This window comes from Trypanosoma cruzi, genomic scaffold, assembly GCF_000209065.1.
Source record: "Trypanosoma cruzi strain CL Brener 1047053516889 genomic scaffold, whole genome shotgun sequence".
In the NCBI taxonomy this organism is placed as follows: Eukaryota; Euglenozoa; class Kinetoplastea; order Trypanosomatida; family Trypanosomatidae; genus Trypanosoma; species Trypanosoma cruzi.
The window spans coordinates 75,973-95,192 of record NW_001849376.1 but is presented as its reverse complement, the minus strand read 5'-3'; the positions used below and the strand labels follow the sequence as shown (position 1 = coordinate 95,192).

The following is a 19,220-nucleotide window of genomic DNA, read 5'->3' as shown; positions in this document are numbered from 1 at the left end:
TGAGGGGGGTGATGCAGAATCAAGATACACTGGACCAGGTGCGAGCTCTTCTTTCTAAAGGCATCACTCCCCAGGAACTCGAAGACATTTTGGTGGAACGAACAGCTTCCGCGCTGAGTATAGTGCGTGGACTGCAACTCCTTTCTTCTCTTCTCTCAAAACTTGAGAAGGAGGAGAAGCGGATGCTTCACGAGGTACTTAAGACCCTCTGGCTGTTTTCTGGAGAAGGAAGTGGGAAGCACATGATTGAGAGTCTTGTGGGTTCGGGTACCGAGTTGGAAATGCGAGTGCGTATGGCGTTTCATTCTGTTCTCGAGACGTGTGAATCTCTCCTAATGAATAACTGTTCCAGGGAGATGTCGGCAGAGGCGATGCTGACGTCACCAGCCGAGAATGGTCCTTCCACGATATTACTGTTGGCCATTATGTGCCATCCGTGGGATGCAGTGGATTGTGAGTTTTTTAAGTGCAACGGGAATGAGGATGAGCTGGCAGGTATCCTTGGACATTTGGAGGAACAGATGAATCTGTTCACATGCAACGTGCCGTTGATGTCTTCATGGCGTAACCATCGTCATCAAAGTGATGCTACGGGCGCAGCAAAAAGGCCGAATAAATGGAATGAAATGATTGGTATTGCGGAGCACATGTCGATAAACTGCATTCTGCCAAATGGATTTTCTATTGCCATTCCAAATTTGCAACTTTCTCTTTCAGAAGAGGGCATCACCTTTGAGAAGGCCGTTGCCGGCCCATTGACGTTGCGTGCGGATGAGGCCTGGCCTTTGCCACGACTCATGGCTTGGTTCGGTGGCGTTCCCCGCGTATTTTATTATGAGGTGACACTCACATCGCCGTGCCACATTTTTGCCTTGGGCCTGGGCCACTGCCGGGGCGGGATGGATCGCGGGGTCGATGTGGCGTATTTTTACGAGAATTCCGGTGACACCCACGACATCTCTTGCCCGCCTTTTGAAGAGGGTGACACGATTGGCTGCGGTGTTGTGGCGACAACGCGAAGAATATTTTTAACCCTGAACGGTGTCTTTGTTTCATTCATGGGGACTGTGAGCGACAAGACTGAGGCACTCTACCCCGTCATTCGTATCAATAACCGCGAACGCGCAGGTTTTACGGTGAACTTTGGCTCTACCGCTTTTTGTTACGATTTTCGCAGATTGCACCCCGCTCTTTTTATCAGTGGGCGTCCAACTTGTTACAACATCGCTTCTACCGCGGAGATTGTTCTTCACTACATTTGTGCTCGTGCCTGCACCATGCGGGATTCCGGTAAATCCTGCGCAAGAACGTTTCTTATAAATTGCTGTGAATTGGTTTGCCGCAGCATCAACAAGGTGGCGTCAATTATTATGGACATTGGTGTGACTAAAGTGGAAAATTGTGATAGTCGCGTTGAGCAGGCTGTGGTTCTTTCCATCGCCGAAGCATCGCTTATGAAGTTCATTGCAGCGCTACGTCACATTTTACAGATTGGCAAACCCTATTTACTTCCGGAGGTGATTGGTGAGATGCTCTTTAATGCGGCAACAGTTCTCATGATGTTGCCTTTGCATTCGATACAAATGTCGACCATTAGTTTTTTTCCAGAACTTCTTCCACACATCCCTCATGTGCAAGACATGGGCGCCTCAACAAAGCTGGTAAAGACCCTGTTTGAACACGCAAAAGTGCCGCTGGATACTCGGGGTAAAATTCCATTTGTCCCCTACTGGCGGCAGTGTGATACTCGATGTATGACCATCTCACATGTGCAGGTGGCTTCCATGCAACCTGAGGCGCAGCGAAGTATTGTTTTGGGAAATATTATCCCGCGCACAGGAAAGGTGTCCTTTACGGTACGCGTTTTCCGCAAAGGGATGTCGAAGGGGCACTCCCTTAAGGGCGGGTACTACATTGGGATTGCGGTGGCCAACCTGACACCTCTGTCGCCATCAAGCAACTCCCAGAGCTGGAAGGCCGTAAAGCCACCGGTTGTGTGGGCGCTACACGATATTTCACCTCAACTGCCCCATGCCACAAACCCAACGGTTAAACCAAATGTTTTTCATCGGACCTTTGGCAGTGGAGACGCCATTCGTGTTGTAATTGACTGTGACAAGCAAACGGTGAGCTTTCATCGTGATAATGAGTTTCTGAAGACTTTGTTTACGGACATTCCCTCTAATGTTGATTTGGTACCATTTGTTCAACTCTACAACGACGATGCCTCCGTCTCCATAAGCCCTGGGGAAATGACGGCGCCTATTTCATCATCAACTCTCCTCAGTGCTGCTTCGGTGGATGTATTGCGTTCCATGCTGACATTGGAGCCATTTGAGCGTTTGGTTGCGGATGGGCTTTGTGAGGAATTGGATGAGGCAGCGTTTCCTTACGTCACCTTAGCCTTGTTTAGGAGTACACCGGATCCGCGTGTTTTACAGCTCTGTTGCCGTAATGGCGAGAAAATTTTGGTGACTGTTCGTCGTTTGACACAATGGCGGGTCAAATTTTCTGTTGGCAACTTGGCGTACTACGAGCACATTAACAACCTTCGCACGGCGTCCTTTTTGGGTACGAATGGGGCATTTGACGTCAGTGATGTATCGGTGTCATTGTCAGGCATTGAACGGTGCATTTCCAGTTTGGTGTCTGCCCTTCGCCGTCTTGTTGCCCCTCTTGTCACGACACAGGCACTCTCTCTGCTGGAAACACAACAGCGACAAAATATACTGGAGGATGAGAATGATCAATGGGACTATTTGTTTCATGGGGTTCGTGTCACGCAATTTCTCAGCATTCAGCGACTCTCTCAGAATATTCATCTTTTGGAATCCCCACGCATTCCTGTGGATTACACGTTTTCCGCCGTGCTGTCGCATCCCGGTTTTTATTTTTCTCCTCGTTACTGCGGCCGCTTGGCAACGGTACCAAGTGGAGCGGAAAATACCACAACGCCTTTTATTGCGATTGCTGAACCCGCTGTTCCGTCCACAGGACGATTTAACTTACGCTGCCAGCTTATCCGGGGACACACGGGACAGATATTGGGCGGTGGATACTACGTAGGGCTTTGTGTTGCATCCTTTGATTGGAAACGACGGGATCTGAATGTGGGCAATCCGGAGGTGTGGGCCATACACGACATGGACGATGCACCGTGGAGGCTGCGTCACCTGTACCCAGGGACTCGTTTCCAGACTATTGCTGACCCAAGCTGCATACTTGTAAGTGGGGATATTGTTCGCCTTGAGATTGATCGCGATGAGGGCACTATGCATGCCTATCGCAAGGGTGTAAACCAGGAGGAGGTTTTGGTAGGTCTTATTTTTGATAATTTACCCAAGGACACTGAACTCTTTCCGTTTGTGCACTTGTATAATACAGATGCTGTCGCGGTACTTTTACCATCCGATGGGGATCGACCGGCAACACGCACGACTGTGCAGCAGCCACATTTTGCGCTGTGCTTTTCAAATGTTAAGCGGAACTGCGACGGGTGTGTCACACAACACCTCGAGACGCGTTTGACTTCTCGTGTTTGGTACAAATGCAATGAATGCGTTGATTACAACTTGTGCCATTCTTGTTTTACGCTCTGTATCCACTCACATCATTCCTTTACAGAAATGGGACCCGACCCTCTTGTTTACTCCAGTTCTCCCCCAAAGTTTCTGGCGCTGGGAATGAAAGTGGTGATTCCCGGAACCACCGCGCTCTATTTGAAGAAGTGTGGTTGTCGTGTGCTGGAAAAACACATGAATTGTGTTGCGGAGGCGAAGAGAAACAATGCGGTGGCAATGTGGGGCATTGTGTTTAAGAAGATTGCCACCTTTACGGTTATGGTGGACACATCGAACGGTGAACCTCTTTGCCCTGAGACTCCCATGTTTATCGGCCTTGGCGAGGCCGAGGATGTTACCTCCGTTTCTGTCGAAATGCTTCGGGAGCGATGTATTTCAGGGGCGGCCAGTATCGTTTCTCTTTGCAGCGATTCCTCGCTGGGCCGAAAGCTCAACTCGCCAAGTCTTTCTCCGTATGGCTTCCGGCGTGGCTCGACCATCACCATAGAAGTAGACACCGTGTCGGGGGTTGCCACTATACGACGTGACTGGGTGACCCTTGGCACACAGCCCTTTTCCGTTTCCCACCTGGACAACCCCATTAACTTGGTGGGATTTGTGCTGTTTGGTAGAAAGAATGTCGTTGTTTCCATCTACCCCGAGACCAATCAAACAATTCCTGCTGTCGTAGAAGAAGTGACGGATACGTTTTTGCGCGTCTCGTGCCAAGGAAGGGTGCGATTGCTAAGACCCGAACACTGTCGTGTTCCGTTGTCTCCGTCTCAAAGTCCGCCTGCTGTGGGTGCATTGGGATACGTCTTTGTGAAGAAGGATCTTGTGCAGTGCAAAGTTGTTGCTGTTGAAAAGGACGAGGTGGCACTTCATTTTCCTCTGGACAATGTGGTGCAATGGGTTCCCTATTCCCAGTTCTTAACTGGTCGCTTTGACGCCATTGCTGAGGAGCGTCTGCTTCATCGCGAAATTGACGAAGCAGGTGTTACAATGAGTGATGGGTTTGTTATTTCCAGGCTTTTGATTATTCTGTCGTGCCTTTGCGAGAATGAAGCGCTTTTGCCACTTGTCTTGTCTCACAGCCCGGCAATTTTGAGTGTACTTGGCCCAATGGCCGCCGTGGAGATTAGCAATGATGCACCCATTGAATTTATTCAGGAGGTTCGTACTGCGGTGGATGTGACGTGCAACTGTGTTCGTGTCATGACCGGGAACAGGCGTCTTGCAGGATTTATTCCATCCCTTTCTATTGGAAGTCATCAATGCAAACCAAAGCGAAATATGCTCATGTGCTCTATGGAGGGTCCACATCGCGGTAAAATTTTTAAAGTTTTTTCTGTGGAATCGGCAAATTCTTTCAGGGGTGTGGATATTGCCGATATTTCTTCAACAGCCCTGCTAAACATGGTGGATTGTATCCCAGTCAAGCAGTCGGGCGGTAAGCCTTGGTGGACCATCCGCAATGGCCTGCCCTGTAACTTGCTGGAGCATACGTTGCGCGTGACGGATCTGGAGCATCGTTCAAAAAATACCACGCTCGAGGGAGAGTGGCAGGGGGAAATCATCATACCGAGAAGAAGCAACGGCTCCATTTCAATTCGTCTTATGGCAGACTGTACGGGTTTAGCCACTGTGAATTTTCCCACCGGATCCAGGGAGTGCGTTGTTTTTGGGGAATATATGCGGTACAGCAGGACTGTGCGTCTTTGTCTTTATCATGCGGCGGGCTCGAAAAGATGCAGTGGATTTCTTTTTCAAAAAGGGGACAAACATCCAACGTTTGAGGCTGCTGTGGAGCAGGTGGAGTCAATGCTGTCCAGTAGTAAGGAACCCGTCTTTGTTGTTGTTATGGATGGGGTCATTGACACGGAGGGTCAGCGTGTTTTGGGCGAATGGAAGCCACGGAATGACAGAGCGGGTTCATTTGTCGTGAATACATTTCGCCGAGTGACGTTTATTTCTCCCACAACTGAATTGGCGCAAATTGAGCCTCTTCCAGAATGCAAGGACCCCGTGATACCACCGGCTCCACAGCGGGACATGGCATCGACGATGCACCGTCTTGTTGTGCTGCTTGCCCGACATTTGTATCTTTTAATCCTCTACAAGGGCGGGGAAGTGGGGAGAGATGCCTTTCAGTGCATCATTCACTACCACTCTCACCCGCTGACCGACCAGATTATTTCAACCTATGCCGACACAGAGCAATTGCTGCGCACCGTGTATGAGACGTTGCACCTTATTTTGGACCCCAATACGAAGCCATGGGACTCCACGACGCTCTCGTTGCTCATTACAAAGAGTGTACTTCTTCGAGATGGGGTTGCAACTCATTTTCCAAGTCTCCTTTGGGATTTGTTTCATGCCGTGGTTGCAGCTACGCATCAGTGTGGTGCCGACTACCGTCGCCATCTTTTGAAGAATGTCATTGGATTTGTCGAGAGACACCGGGATGGATTTCACGACGTTTATACTCAACTTCTTTCTTTATTGCTGACGTGGGTTGATCGGAACGTTCCAAGCTTTTCAAACTCTTCCGAGAGCCGTCAAGACGTTGCCGCCGGTGTGGAACTTGTCATGAGTGTCGAAAAGTCCCTTTTGAAAGATACCATTCGTAACATCCCTTTGGCACCACTGCAGTGTTTGATAGATATGTCGAACTCGTTCACGGAGGGAGTGCCGTTACCAAAGGCAGTGGATCTTGTGGGGGAAGAGATGGCTATACGTGATGTTCCACCTGTTGAGGCACATTGTGCATTTGGTGAATTTGTGGAGGGATTATTGAAGGTTGGTAAAGTCATGAGTTCTTGTGCGGCGCGCACGCGCGGTAAATATTACTACGAGGTTACATTACCAGATCGACTGACCGCGCCATTTGTTGTTGGATGGGGAACGGAAGAACATACGGAGGTTCCAAGCCTGCACGTTGGAAGTGATACCTGCAGTTTTGCCTTCACGGGGAATGAGCTGACGTCAAAGAATAAAAAGGAGGAGTACAAACCCGGACAAGAGGTGGTTCCTGGATCAGTGATAGGGTGCTTGCTTGACATGAATGAGAAATTGGTGGCCTGGTCGGTGAATGGGGCATATGGTCCATTTGTCCCCATTCCTATTGAACATGGGGAAATGGCTTTGTATGCATTTATGTCTACGGGTTTTTGTACTGGCATGCGGGTAGCACTCGATGCGTCACAGTTTGGATATGTGCCTGATGGCTACTCCGACTTATCGGGACGTTTCACGCGTGTTCAGATCACGACGTATGGTGAGCAGCCGCTTCAAAGTGTACTACCAGTTCGACCATTGTCCTTTTATGAACAGTTGGCATCCTATCTTTCCGATACGGAAGACTCCACAATGTTGAAGATGCAGACAAGCAATTCATCTTTTTCTGCATTCTCTTCCGTCGGGATTTTGAGTCCGGAGGCCGAGCTGCTGTCCCGTTATCCCCAGTTGTCAAATCTGAGCTACGAGGAGCGGAAGGAACACACCAAGGTTATTCGTGTTGCGGAGAGCTGCATGGCTACCGCACGTCGTTTTATTGACCTGGACAGCGAAGTTGTGAATGGTCGATTGTCGTGTGCATTTCTGCTCATGAAGCACATTGTGCGCCGGCCGTTTGGAAGGAACCTTCTCGTAAGTATTCCACCTGTTGAGAAAAACAACAATCCGCCGGGCATCACTGTGCGTATCACGGAGTTATATTCCACCCTTCCACGTACACCCGAAGTCGCTCTACAGCACTCGGTACTGTCGCAGATATACAAACAGATTGGGTCTTTCACGGATAAGCAACTTCGACAAAGTCCGCTGTTTAAGGTGAACTTATACATCGCCGGCAGTGGACACGCCCCACATGATCTCGGAGGACCATACAGGCAGTTGTGGACTTTCCTTAGTGAGGAGCTTATGGCACACCCGGATAAGTGTTATCCCCACACAGACTACCACAGGAACCCGCTCTGTCGTTACCTGAACAATTCAAGGAGAATTGCGCTGGTTCCAGACAGCTCTGCCAACTCAGCATATGATCTTATTTTGTTGAATTTTCTTGGAAAAATTATGGGCCATATGGCGGCGGCGAAGACGCCCTTGGCGCTGGATTTTTCGCCATTTGTGTGGAAGTATCTTGTGGAGGACACGCTCACGGTAAAGGACTACTACAAATATGTTGATAGTGTGGTGGAGAAGAGTATGGAAGATGCCGATTTTTTGATGAGTGGGATGGCGGAGGAAATCATTCCAAACCTTTCCGCGGTGCTGGAATCACTGGAAAATAAAAGCGAGAGTGAGAACGCCATGGTGTTTAAATGCCGTCGGCTGGCGGAAGATTGTTTGACGCACTCCATGGATTTGCAGTTGAATGCGATCCGCGAGGGGATGTGGTCTGTCCTGCCCAAACGTGTTATTCGCTGTCTCTCGTGGCGGGATTTGGAGCGGATGGTCTGCGGTGACTCCGACCTAACGCCTGACCTGATGCGGCAGTCCATTGAGGTTCAGTTGAATGGGATAAGGGAGCAGGCCTTTTGGCGTATTATGGATGAGCTCACTGTGGAGCAGCGTTCTTCATTTCTCTGTTTTGCCTGCGGACAGAAAAGACTTCCCCTCATCCGCAAGATCAGGGTGACCGAGAATGCAGAGAGTACGGAGCATCTTCCACGGGCACAGTCGTGTTCATCATTGGTGACTGTTCCGCCTTATGATACTTACGAACTCTTTAAGGAAAAACTGCTTCTTGCCATCACGCATGAAATGGAGATGGAACTGGCGTAGCGCCCAAAATGGTATGCAATGCTTCTTGCTGTTTACCACAGCTTTTTGTTTTTTTTTAATTATCTTTTCTCACGCCGTACCCCCAATTTCATGGACCACTTCCTCTTTTTTTTTTTTTTTTTCCTCTATATCTATCTATATGTATATCTATATATCTATAAATATATATATTTGTGTGTGCTTCTGCTTTGCATCCGTATTTTATGGATTCGCATTGGCGTTTTGTTTTCTACCACCTTTTTTCTTGGTTCATTTTTGGCTAACCGCCTTTGATGTACGCATGTTTTATTTACTCACGAACCTATTGTATATATATATGTATTTATGTATACATGTGTGCCTGGATGGTTTTTTCCCCCCACTGAAACTTATTGGATGTAATTAGGAGGGCCACCACACGCGCTTATTCTGGCCTTCATATATCCGCCCCCTCTTTTTTTTTTTTTTTTTTTTTTCTCATATCCTTAAATAAAATTTGTGTTTATGGGATTTTGTAGGAGAGGCGATGCTTTTGAGAGCAAAGAAGAAGAAAAGAAAAATGAAATCAACCGCATTTTTTTTTTTTCTTATTTTTTATTTTTTTAAAATTTATAAGCGTGGGAGCACAACCGAATGCGTTGTGGCTTATTTTTTTTGGGCGGGTGTTTGCCACGCCTGTTTTTTTTTTTTTGCATTTTTATTTTATTTTTGTTTCTGCAATGTTTCTTTAGATGCAAAGGGGTTCACAGGGGGCCGTCGCCCTGCCGCTGCTGGTGGCGTCGTCTGGTTGCGCCTCGTGGGCGGATGTTCTTTCCAGCTACCGCAAAACGTGTGAACTGCTGCGCGGCGTGTATCAGCCGACGACCGAAGAATTGTACCACGGGCTCTCAAAGATGGAGACGTCGTGGAGCACCTCGCTCTTCTACTACGGTGTAATTAAAGGGACATGTGGCTACAGACAACCGCCGACGCGTCTAGTGAGTGCGGCTTTGGAACGTTTTAAGCGCAGCGGTAATTTCTACGCGATCAAACGGGTGATGGAGGAGGATGTGGACACCACCACAAATGAGGGAGCACGCTCAATGCTTGTGTACGCCTCCTTTACCGGAATGTGGGAAAGCGCGATGGCTCTCTACGCAAGCAGCGAACGCATGCAGAATAATCTAGCGGATACACGAATCCTGGTGAATATACTGGCCCCGAATGGGCGCTGGGACCACGCACTCCAGTTGCTGTACCGCCGATCACCCCCGCCGCTAAGCTCCATGTTCGTTAAACCCATCGTTCGTTCCCTGGGCTTGGCAGAGGAATACGACAGGATGTTCCGACTCGTTGCGGCCTCACTTGCTCAGGGCCATAAGATGGACGAGAGTCTTTTTTCCGCCTTGCTGAGGTCATTGCAAAAGGAAGGCCGCTGGCGTGCCGCCTTGGAGACAGCGGAGGAACTGGGCATATTTTCCTTGTCTCGTGAAATCGCCCCAAAACATGCGGCGGTTTATGGTGGACTGTGTGATTGTCTTTACTTAGCGAACCCTTACTTTAACTTTACATTGCGTGAGATTGTGGACGACATTACAAGTCGCATGCACCCACGAAATAATTTCACTGATGCTACTAAGAAGAACGAGAAGAAATTCCGTCTAATTACTACGAATGAGATGTTCCGCAGCTATAAGCGCTACGTAAGTCCACTCAGCTCCATATATGTGAAGCTTTTTTCTTTGAATAAAGCTCATCATCGCCCGGTCTCTGAGCTTGCGGATGAGGCGTTAAAGCATGGCGACACCCTCTTGGTTCTTGACACCAACTTTCTTCTTCAGTGCACGGCAAAAGATTTACCGCTCAGTCATTTCTATCCACCCATACGAAGGCAATATCCGCATCTTGAAGGCAAACCACTTGAGCATTTGGTTATTCCCTTTACCACAGTGCGTGAGATTTATCAAATTATTTGGAGTCCTTCAACGCAGTTGAAAAGGGCTGTCCGGAACCTTTTGTGGTCTCGTGTGGTGACGTTCTTGAAGCAGCCATCGGTGACTGTGTTAACGTTTGCTTCAGAATTTCCATGCATAACATTTTCTGCCATTTCTAATTTGGCTTATTTACGCCTCAACGAACCCGCGAAAGAGGGTGATCCTGATTTGCGCATACTGAATACATGCTTGGCTCTTCAACATACCCTTCGATTACGAAAAGCGGCATCACTTCAGGGCGTTTCTCTCATATCTGAAGGGACGATGCTCTTTTCCTTCTTGAAATACCACGTGCGTCGCCACCACCGTGATGTTCGGGGGATGGCCACGGAGTCACTGCTACTGTGTACATTGGATAAAAGACTATCCGCTGCGGCAGACGAATTGGGAATCCAAACATTTCCACAGTTTCACATTTCAGAAAACGTAGCCTCCGAGACGACGGGAAAGCAAAGGTAGGTGCAGTCCTGTATTACACACCTTTCTTATATATTAAATATAAATGAAATAAATAAATAGATATTTTGTTCTTTTATGCTTTTCTTATTTATTTATTTATTTATTTATTTATTTGTTTATTATTTTATTTCATTTTTGGTTTTGTATGAATTTTCGATGTTAGTTTTGATCCAATGTCCACGAAAGAAGGCGTTTGTCGAATATGTCATAGGGATAGAGGGAGGCTTGTCAGCCCTTGCACATGTGAGGGTTCGATGAAGTATGTTCACTCAAGGTGTTTATCGGATTGGGTGTACCATCGGCGATCACTTTCTTGTGAGGTGTGTGGAACGACGTACAGTGCCGCCAAGGTGTTCAATTTTCAATTGACTGATGGGGCACCCGGATTTTTTATATTGTGTTGGATTTGTGCTAGGCACTACATGAAGCGATATCTTGGGATGCTGACCTTTGCGGTACTCCATACGCTTGTTGTTATTTTTATCCCCTTTATTGTGGCGTTTTTTCACTACGCCATTCCTCCATCCGACCCTCTTGCTATGCGTTGGCATCCCGTCATTCAATTGCTCCCGGAGTCAGGACCCTTTTCGCCACAGATTTTTTTTGCGGTGGGTGCAGTGCTCACACTCTGTGCAGTCCCTCTTTTTTTGTTGTGGAAGAAATGGCAGGAGTGGCTTGCATTGGGGGAGGGGGACGTGCTTGGTCTTGATTTCGGGGAGGAGGAGGAGGCGGCGCAGCAGCCCAGCGTCAACCCCGTTCTTGTGGAGTCCGACGAGGAGGTTGACGAGGAGCCCGATGGGGAGATTGGAGGACAGCGCTTGGTCCCGGCTACTCTTCCGGAGGAAAATGCAACGGTTTTCGAGGCCATCACTTTACTGAGGCAGAAGTCAAAGGACCATTTCGGTGGGGGATATTTGTCTTCAAACGTGTTCCATTCCAGTTTGCACTTTATTTTGTTTTATGCGGCCATGTGGACATTTCTAAAGTTTGTTCCGGAAATAATGCGTCTGACTGCAGCATTCCTATGGAATTTTTTTGATGGCGGTTCCAACTGTAACGCCGCCTTGGAGAGGGTTCTGCAGTTGACAGCTATCTCAGAGGGTAATTCTAGGATGCGCCATGCCATGTTAATGTTATTTGTAGATGCCTTGGGAAGCTCGACTTTGATTTCTTGGTCCATTTTATATGTGAGACGAAGTTTTTCATTATGGTGTATTTTTTGGCTTGTGAAATATCTGCGCCGGCTGCCACATCGTAAAACACTTTCTTTTTTGGTTGTATATTTTCGCGGAATCTTGAACGTAATTGCACTTACGTGCTATGGCCTTTTAACGGTTTGTTTTTTGACGACGCTGATCTGCCTGGAATTTTTCGTAGCCGAGACGTCATTTGCTTCCAACGACTATGAAACGGCATGGAAAATAGCAACGGGGGTTTCAAGCAAAAAGATGGATCATGCGTTGGCCTTGGGGCATCGGCCACAAGTTGGTACGGGTTCTTCACCCTTGACTATGCTGAAGGCCCTGAGTGTCCTTTCGGGGGTTCATGAGAATGACACATGTGGCAATTTTGGGGACGTACAAACGCGTCTCATGACGACTGGGGCCAATATTTCTGATGGTTTCAACCGTAGTGCCTGGGCTGTGGACGGTGATGATCCATTACTACTGCCACTCTTTATCGCTACAGTTTTTGTGTCCAAAGTTGACAGTGTATCGATAGTGGAAATGGGATATATGGCAGTGTATTTTGCCCTTTTTCTTCCGTGCATGGCGCGTTTTCTAATTCATACAGTTCCTGTGGAGTGGTTGAGTTGGAGTTCACTTTACAGGTTGCTTCACTCGAACTTGTTTGAAGGCATTCGTTTTTGTGATCTGAAGGCGCTTATTTTTATCTATGGTGAGATCCTTGTGTACACAGTGGTGTGTTCATTTACGCTTCTTCGGTGCTCACTTGCCCTTGTGCGTGTCATCAACCCCTCACTTGTACCTATAGCATTGCTGGCCAACACCAGTATCCCCTCTTTTGCGTGCTGGATGCGGTTGTCTCTCCTTTGCTACACGACACATCGAGATGTGCTGGAGGGGGCGTACAAGCTGTTGACTTCCACACTGGAGAACGTATTTAATATCAGGCAGGTGATGCACGGAGGCTCTTTTTCACTGCCGCGTGTTCTTTCACGTGCTGTGCGTATCTTGGCATTTGTGATTTTCTATTGGCTGGTTACTGTCGTGACTTTGGCGGCGCATGCCATCCCCGGGCTGCACGTGCTGGGCAAGCGGGGCAGTCTGGTGCGACTATTTCTTCTCTTTGATGTTCAACTTCACATAATCCTTTATAGCCTTTTTCCACTGGGGTTCCCGCAGCAAGGAGGTCTCCTCAGGGTTTTGTCTCCTCGAATTGGTCTTTTACTGGCTCACTGGAAGCACCGCTGGTGGTTTGGCTCATGTCTTGGTTTGTGGTTGGATTCAAGTGAGGTTCGGGCGGGAAACCGCCTTGGCTACAGCGTTCGGTCTATTCGTAAAGTGCCCGGGGACGTTGGTTCCAGATTTTTATCTTCCATTGATGCCGTTTTAGTCCGCTTGGAGGAGTACAAAAAAGGCCCACGTGGGACGCGCCCCATTGAGCGACTCCAAGAGACGCTGAAGTCTCTTGCGTCAAAGAATGACGTCATCTACTTTTTCCTTGAGGAGGATGTGCGTCTCCTTCTTGAGTGCATGAATCCGCCCACGATTCAACAGTTCCTTTGTTACATTTTGAATTGTGTGGTGCTTCTAATTCTTCAGCCTTTTTTCTCTGGCGCGGCTTGGGTGGTAATGGTGCGGAGATTCTTCTTTAAACCGCACTGCAATGTGGGTGTCGACGCTTGGTTTATTCTCTTGGCGTGGTTTTGTGGGGTTGCGATAACAGTTTCATTGTGTACGATGCGTGTGAAGGTATTCGGTGCCCCGAAGCGTTTGCTGGTGTATTTGTTTTGCGGCTGTCAGCATTTTACGATAAAAAATGCAATGGCGTTTATTTTGATACCTCATTTTATGCACATTGCCTCCATCTCTTTTGTACCGTACACACTGCACAATCTTTTGTGCTTTCTTCTGGTATCAGGAGGGAGGGAGCGGTATTGGACAGGGCATGTGTTTTACTACGTGGCATCTACAGTATTGCTGGGCGCCTGGTCTTTTCTTCTGGAAATGCGTGAGATTGAAAGGCGTTACCGGAACAAGCTACGCGGTGTAGTTGAGGGCGGGGCTGAGCGATTGATTTTGCCCCGTGTGTTGGGGCATTCCGTTCGTGTATTTCTCTTGGACACCCCTGCGGACGGAAGAGCGCGCGTGAGGGATGGTGAGGTCGCACCCGGACGTGATGTCGGAGTTGGTGCTCCGCAGCAAATTCATGACGTGGAGGACCTTCGTGGAAAAATTATGGGAAATGCAAGAGCCTTTGTGAACTCCGTAACCGAGTCGGCTGTGCGCTTCCTAAGAAAGGTGGCTGAAAGACAAAATATTATGGGAGTCGTATTCGTTGACCACCCGTCGGTTTCAGCGTGAGATTCCCAACATGTATTTTTTTTTTTTTTCGTGGCTGCCGCTTTTTTTTCAATCTTTTATTATTATTATTATTATTATTATTTAGAAGCATGTGGAAAGAGTGTGCGACCAGATGGGGGAGGGGGGGGGATGCTGGTCGCAGTGAATCAAACTGTTTGTCTTTTTCTGTTGTTCTTTTTTTTTTTCTCCTTTTAGGAATAGGGGAGCAAGGCTTCATCCAGGAGTGCATCTTCCGTATATAAATAAATAAATAAATAAATAAATAAATAAATAAATAAATAAATAAATAAATATTTTGCTGCTGGACCATATATTGTTTATGCACGCCGCTAAGTGGATATCATTGCTTCTTTTTTCTGTTTTTCTTTTTTTTTTTTGTATTATTTTATTTGTATTATTTCTTTATCTTTTTATAGAGGCAGACAAGGAAACATGGAGGAGGATAACCTGCGGGATTTAATGAACCGCCTGCGGTTTGCCACAGGCAAGGCCATTGAGGCCCCCATGCCAGAGGCCACCACCACACGCATCGATGAACAGTGTCGTTTGGTGATTCAACAGGCACTATGCCACCATCCCGCCTTGGCCATGCTTCAACAGACAAGGGATGAACTTAAGAAACATGTTATGGAACAAATTCAAGACTCTCTTCAGACTGAGGGCTCACCTTCGGATGATGTGGGGCGTCTGCTTGGGTGGATCAATGAGACATCAGAGGCGCTGGAGACGGAGCGATTGTCAGCCGTTTACAGTGACCCCGAGGAGGTGTTTAATGCCTTGAAGCGTCGAGCACTTGGGGATTTGGGCATTGAGGCGCTTCCCAAACACTTGCAATGTGGGGCTGGTGACCTGTCGCCATGGAATGTACTATTCACCCTTGTCTTTGGTCCTCTCTTGACCCTTGATGAAACGCGATACAGACGGGTGGAGATGCACATTCCAAATCCGACACAGGCAATGGTGACAGATCTTACGGAAATTAACAAGAATGCCTATAGCACCCCGTCATGGATATCACTTCTGAATAGCCTTGCGGGATTTCCGATTAAAGCAGTCAGACATGTATGGCTTGCGGCTCTCTTTTTCTTTCCGACAAGTGGGCCTTTGGTGGCTGCCTATCTGACGAGAGAAATAGAGGAGGCTGCGAGACGACGTTTTCTATGGGATGAGGGAGACGAGGACGATGCAAAGGAAACGTATTGCTCCTATTGTCGTGTCCTGAACTGTTTTTTTCGTCATCTTCCACTATGTTTTAGCGTTGATTTGTTTTGTCTATTTATGGGTTTTTTGGAGCGTTTTATTCGTCCAGACGATGCCACGTTGGATAATGTCTTCAGGACTGCGCTGCAGCGATACATTGGGCACTGTCCGGCGAGCGCGGAGGTTTGGAAGAAGTACATCCGCTGGAAAAGCGAAAAAATTCGTGACGCACATCTGCGACGTGAGTGGGTTCGTAAAATGTACATTCGGGTGCTTCGAACACCCTTAAATGGTTTAAACGAAATCAAAGAGGACTATGAATTCTTTCTGAAGGCAGAATACAGGGGAAGACCTCCGACTGAAAGCCGCTTAGAAGAGAGGCTTGTCCGCGCACGCGGGGCAGCCGTTGAAATTAACAGATTCATAGGGATGCACGGGAATGTTCATGGCGGAGATGCTTTGCCGAGGCTCTTGTACCTTCCGCGCCCGGTAACGCTGACGGCAAACAATACCTCTCGCGTTGTGGCGTCGGAGAAGGAGGAAATTATGCGTCGCTTGGAGGTGGAACTTTGGGCTCACTGGACATCCTTGATTGATCGAGAGACCGGATCTACCGCCTACATGGGTATGGAGTTATTTGGTTATGAAAGGGTGCGATTCTTCTTTGCGATGCGGGCTAGCGTCTTCCCTCACCAGGCCTTTTCTTGGACTAGCCTTGTAGATTATTGCCTCGGACAACAGCCGCTTCTTTCGGAGGCTGAGCGACGGGCAATGGCGAGGGAAGTTCTCGAAAAGGCGTCCTTTTTGCTAAAAGGGAATTTTCTTATGCAGCTCTCGTACTGTGATTACATGCTACGGGATCTGGCGGACCCAGACTACGCCCACCGATCCATGAAGGGTTTACTCCTTCAGCAGCGCCAGTCCATTGTGGACTACATTAAGAAAGAGGCCCTTGTTTCTCTCGAAGGGGCGATGGTAGCGTTGGAACGCATTGCCCTGCTGTCCATCAACTGGATGCGGTGGGGCAGTGTAAGTAAGGAGGTGACAAACTCTCAGTACATTCGATTAGTGGCACGCTTTACAATGCATCGTGTGGAATTTCTCTCACTGATCATGGGTGTTATTCGACGCGCTTCGAAGGAGGAGCGTAACTTTGTGCCGCGCCGTTGTCTGCTTGCATTTAACACATTTTGTCACTTTTGGGTAGAGCTCGAGCTTATTCGCAATCAGGCCAAAGCTGAGGCGGTTATGATACTCGAACGATGGAAGGACCATTTGAACATGTTTTGCGGTTCCGCCAAAGACAAGGGATGGGGCTTAGTGGACTGCGGCGTTGACGAGTATTTTATCTCCAGCTGCGCGAATTTGTGCCGTAGTGATCCATCGGCGGTGCAGAAGGTTTTGGGGTTTATGGATGAAGTACGGCTTACGGCTGTGAACTCCCTTTCCTTTTTGCCGGAAGAATTGGATTCGCTGTTAAACAATATAAGAGGAGTTCGGGACATGTTCTTTGTTGTGGATGCCGATGCCGGGAGGGTCTCATCTTCCCCGCTGCCTTTTTGCCTGTTCAGTTCGCGACTACGGGGTGCGACCGTCCCGCTACAGACGTACGATCATCACCTGTTTTCTGCAGGGGAAGCGTGGCACGAGGAGGAGAAAACGTACATGTCGCGGCATGCGGAGGAGGCGAGTGAGGGGGGCAGTGCTGCCATGAACGCACCAATGGGGTCTTCTGTGGAATTAATGCCGGACGACGCGCGTTGGATCCCGCATGTACCAAAGCGAGCCCATGCTGCAGCAGAAACCTCACAGCTTGCTCAGAGAGCGAACACTGAACAGGAAGTCAAGCAAAGGAGAAACAAACGGCCACCCAACAGGCGGTCCCTCGTTGCCGAGGGTGTGTTGCTTCATGATTTGCCCACTGCCATCCACGCCGCGGGGTGCACGACTGCATCCGATGCGGTACTTCTGCGAAAGGTTGAAAAGATGTTGGTCATGTACCTGCCGTCAACGTATGAGACGGATGTTTTGTTTCGAGACCGTGCGGTTGGCACGGAGTGGCTACTTCAATTTATGGAGCGCATGCCTGCCATGCAGTGAACGAGGCGGATTAGAGGCGTCACTAAATTGCGATACACACACACACACGCACACAAACATACGAACACGGGCAAAGGAAGAAACAATGAAAAGAAGGGAATGGCCGAAAAACCTCCGCATTGGTGTCGGAACATAATCGAGAACATCTTTACTTTTGCAGGTTTTTTTTTTTGATTAATGATAAACACATGCCTTTTTTTTTCTTCTCTTTTTAATGTTTTTGTTTTTTCTCCAGTTTTTTTTTTTTTTTACATGCGCCGACAGGTTGCCTTTCGTTGTGCAAAAATAGAATTTATTTCACCCAAGCCGGAAGCGCTCATTCCTGCTGCGGAAATAAAGTCCATTTCCCCCACCTTGCTGTACCGGAGACTTCTCAAACTGTACATTCGCAAGTTTGATACGGATCACAAAACAATAGTTGCCGCATGGAAGCAGACAAAATTTGAGTTTTGGTACCATCGAAACGACACACCAGAAGAGGCTGAGTTGCAGAATATTCGTGGCCAGCAGATATTTGAGGCCATTCGGGCCGGACTGGTTCCTGTCTACAGGGACAGCAAAACGAATGAGACATTTTTCAAGTATGATGCCGACACGTTGAAGGCAGCCCATAATCACATTGACCCTGTGGATGCCGAAGAGTTTATTCGCCGCTACCACGACAAGATCTCGCCCGAAGATGTTGCGGAGATGAAGACGATGCTGAAAAAGCTGGGTCGCTGGAAGGGACCGGATGAGCTTCGTGACGAAGACTTACACCGCGTCAAGCAGAAAGTCACCCGCAAGGCCAAATGCACAGATCCCGACGATTGAAAGTCTTTTGTTACGACTGCGGTGACATGTCGATTTCTCTCTTTTTATTTCTCTCTCTCTCTCTTTGTGTCTGTGATGTTTGGAAAAGGGGTGGCGCCAGATTTCTCAAGGAAAAGGCAACAAAAAAAACAAATGAATATAAAGTGAAATCGTTTGAGATGAATCCTTTTTCCCCTTTGGTGCCGGTTTTTTTTTCTTGAAAATGCGTTTTATGCTCTTCTTGACCTTTTTTTTTCCTGTTTTTTATTTATTTATTTATTTTTTTTGTGTTTTTACGTATTGACGGCAATTTTTTAAAAGCCCGCCCGTTTATTCTCTTCCTACTCTCTCCGGAAGCAGTTATGGTACTCGCATACGGTGGGGAAGGCGTGGATGACCACGATTGGCTCATCACCCGTACAGTCCTGCCTTCGTTCGAGAGCGTCTTCGATGAACTTGAGCCGATCAGCGAGTTTGTCTGCCCTCCGTTTGTGCCACCGTGCCGTTCTTCACGGCAATACTCTCTGATGGCGGATGCCTTAACGATAGGCGGGGTAATTAGCGAGTGGGAAAAGAAGATGATTCTTGCCAGGTTAAGGCAAACTCCTCCTCTTGTTGAGGAGGAATTTCAAAGACGTCTTAGTACGGTTCATTACGCGTAATACAAGAGAATACATACGTGAAATTCAAATTCGTGCTTCAACGCAGGTTGAAGCTGAGCGGGAAGGGCGTCGTTTGGAATACGAGGGAGGAATTTCAAGAAGGGAGGCTGTCTTTGCCCGCCACAAAAACTTGGCGACTATTTTGCGAGGGGAAGTGAAGAC

At 48.1% G+C, this 19,220-nt stretch overlaps 5 protein-coding genes and 1 pseudogene across 5 annotated transcripts, besides 22 other annotated features; all 6 read left to right on the top strand.

Annotated features, from left to right (window-relative positions):
- Positions 1–1,779: a sequence feature (heterozygous, non-Esmeraldo-like haplotype).
- Tc00.1047053508525.60 (hypothetical protein, conserved) lies at positions 1–8,345 on the top strand (the record flags this gene model as incomplete). The annotated part of the gene is made up of 1 exon (XM_804411.1): positions 1–8,345. A coding segment is annotated over one exon (8,345 nt), but the record flags the coding sequence as incomplete, so codon positions are not given.
- Positions 1,780–2,689: a sequence feature (haploid, Esmeraldo-like haplotype).
- Positions 2,690–3,218: a sequence feature (haploid, non-Esmeraldo-like haplotype).
- Positions 3,219–5,753: a sequence feature (areas merged during assembly that could not be assigned to a particular haplotype. This can correspond to areas where the two haplotypes were merged or to regions with more than two copies in the genome that were merged during assembly.).
- Positions 5,754–6,360: a sequence feature (areas merged during assembly that could not be assigned to a particular haplotype. This can correspond to areas where the two haplotypes were merged or to regions with more than two copies in the genome that were merged during assembly.).
- Positions 6,361–9,125: a sequence feature (haploid, Esmeraldo-like haplotype).
- Positions 8,472–8,516: a microsatellite.
- Positions 8,779–8,800: a microsatellite.
- Positions 8,899–8,928: a microsatellite.
- Tc00.1047053508525.40 (hypothetical protein, conserved) lies at positions 9,056–10,756 on the top strand (the record flags this gene model as incomplete). Its single annotated transcript, XM_804410.1, has 1 exon — positions 9,056–10,756. The coding sequence occupies one exon, from the start codon at positions 9,056–9,058 to the stop codon at positions 10,754–10,756; it is 1,701 nt and encodes a 566-aa protein (XP_809503.1).
- Positions 9,126–10,561: a sequence feature (haploid, non-Esmeraldo-like haplotype).
- Positions 10,562–11,571: a sequence feature (areas merged during assembly that could not be assigned to a particular haplotype. This can correspond to areas where the two haplotypes were merged or to regions with more than two copies in the genome that were merged during assembly.).
- Positions 10,783–10,823: a sequence feature (AT_rich).
- Positions 10,841–10,886: a microsatellite.
- Positions 10,930–14,304, top strand: Tc00.1047053508525.30 (hypothetical protein, conserved; the record flags this gene model as incomplete). Its single annotated transcript, XM_804409.1, has 1 exon — positions 10,930–14,304. One exon carries the CDS (start codon positions 10,930–10,932, stop codon positions 14,302–14,304), a length of 3,375 nt encoding a protein of 1,124 aa, XP_809502.1.
- Positions 11,572–11,868: a sequence feature (haploid, non-Esmeraldo-like haplotype).
- Positions 11,869–19,220: a sequence feature (heterozygous, non-Esmeraldo-like haplotype).
- Positions 14,361–14,386: a microsatellite.
- Positions 14,543–14,597: a microsatellite.
- Positions 14,652–14,716: a sequence feature (A-rich).
- Positions 14,737–17,604, top strand: Tc00.1047053508525.20 (hypothetical protein, conserved; the record flags this gene model as incomplete). The annotated part of the gene is made up of 1 exon (XM_804408.1): positions 14,737–17,604. One exon carries the CDS (start codon positions 14,737–14,739, stop codon positions 17,602–17,604), a length of 2,868 nt encoding a protein of 955 aa, XP_809501.1.
- Positions 17,637–17,672: a microsatellite.
- Positions 17,798–17,854: a sequence feature (A-rich).
- Tc00.1047053508525.10 (hypothetical protein, conserved) lies at positions 17,857–18,417 on the top strand (the record flags this gene model as incomplete). Its single annotated transcript, XM_804407.1, has 1 exon — positions 17,857–18,417. One exon carries the CDS (start codon positions 17,857–17,859, stop codon positions 18,415–18,417), a length of 561 nt encoding a protein of 186 aa, XP_809500.1.
- Positions 18,451–18,489: a sequence feature (GA-rich).
- Positions 18,644–18,691: a sequence feature (A-rich).
- Positions 18,759–19,220, top strand: Tc00.1047053508525.5 (annotated as a pseudogene; the record flags this gene model as incomplete).